The sequence below is a fragment of the Penaeus monodon genome, chromosome 21, assembly GCF_015228065.2.
Source record: "Penaeus monodon isolate SGIC_2016 chromosome 21, NSTDA_Pmon_1, whole genome shotgun sequence".
Lineage (NCBI taxonomy): Eukaryota > Metazoa > Arthropoda > Malacostraca > Decapoda > Penaeidae > Penaeus > Penaeus monodon.
In genome coordinates this window covers 6,746,121-6,746,393 of record NC_051406.1, presented here as the reverse complement: position 1 = coordinate 6,746,393, position 273 = coordinate 6,746,121, and the positions used below count along the sequence as shown (strand labels likewise).

The following is a 273-nucleotide window of genomic DNA, read 5'->3' as shown; positions in this document are numbered from 1 at the left end:
TATATATAACATATACTGTATATATATTTGTTCTAATCTAACACAAACCGAGTTCTATAGTTGAGTCCATTCTGTGTAAACACGAACTACATATCAAAGTAAAATACAGAACTGTTATTCCCTACCGTAAAGCTGCCCATGCTAACAATACATTAGTGTTATGATTATTGGCAGATCCCGTCTCCCTTTCGTGATATATTCAGAAACTGAACAAATAACAGTCGAGCTGCTTAATTAACAGGGTTGGAATTATTACAGGAAGGCACTAGTCAT

The 273-nt window shown here is 34.4% G+C and overlaps 1 protein-coding gene across 1 annotated transcript in view; it reads right to left on the bottom strand.

The window, feature by feature from the left end:
- The window catches only part of LOC119586547 (E3 ubiquitin-protein ligase XIAP-like), a 10,009-nt gene extending 9,939 nt beyond the window's left edge, over positions 1–70 (bottom strand). The window contains exon 1 of the mRNA XM_037935306.1: positions 49–70. Coding sequence (XP_037791234.1) covers positions 49–70 — 22 coding nt within the window. The remainder of the gene's footprint in view (positions 1–48) is intronic.
- Between the last annotated feature and the right edge of the window lie 203 nt (positions 71–273).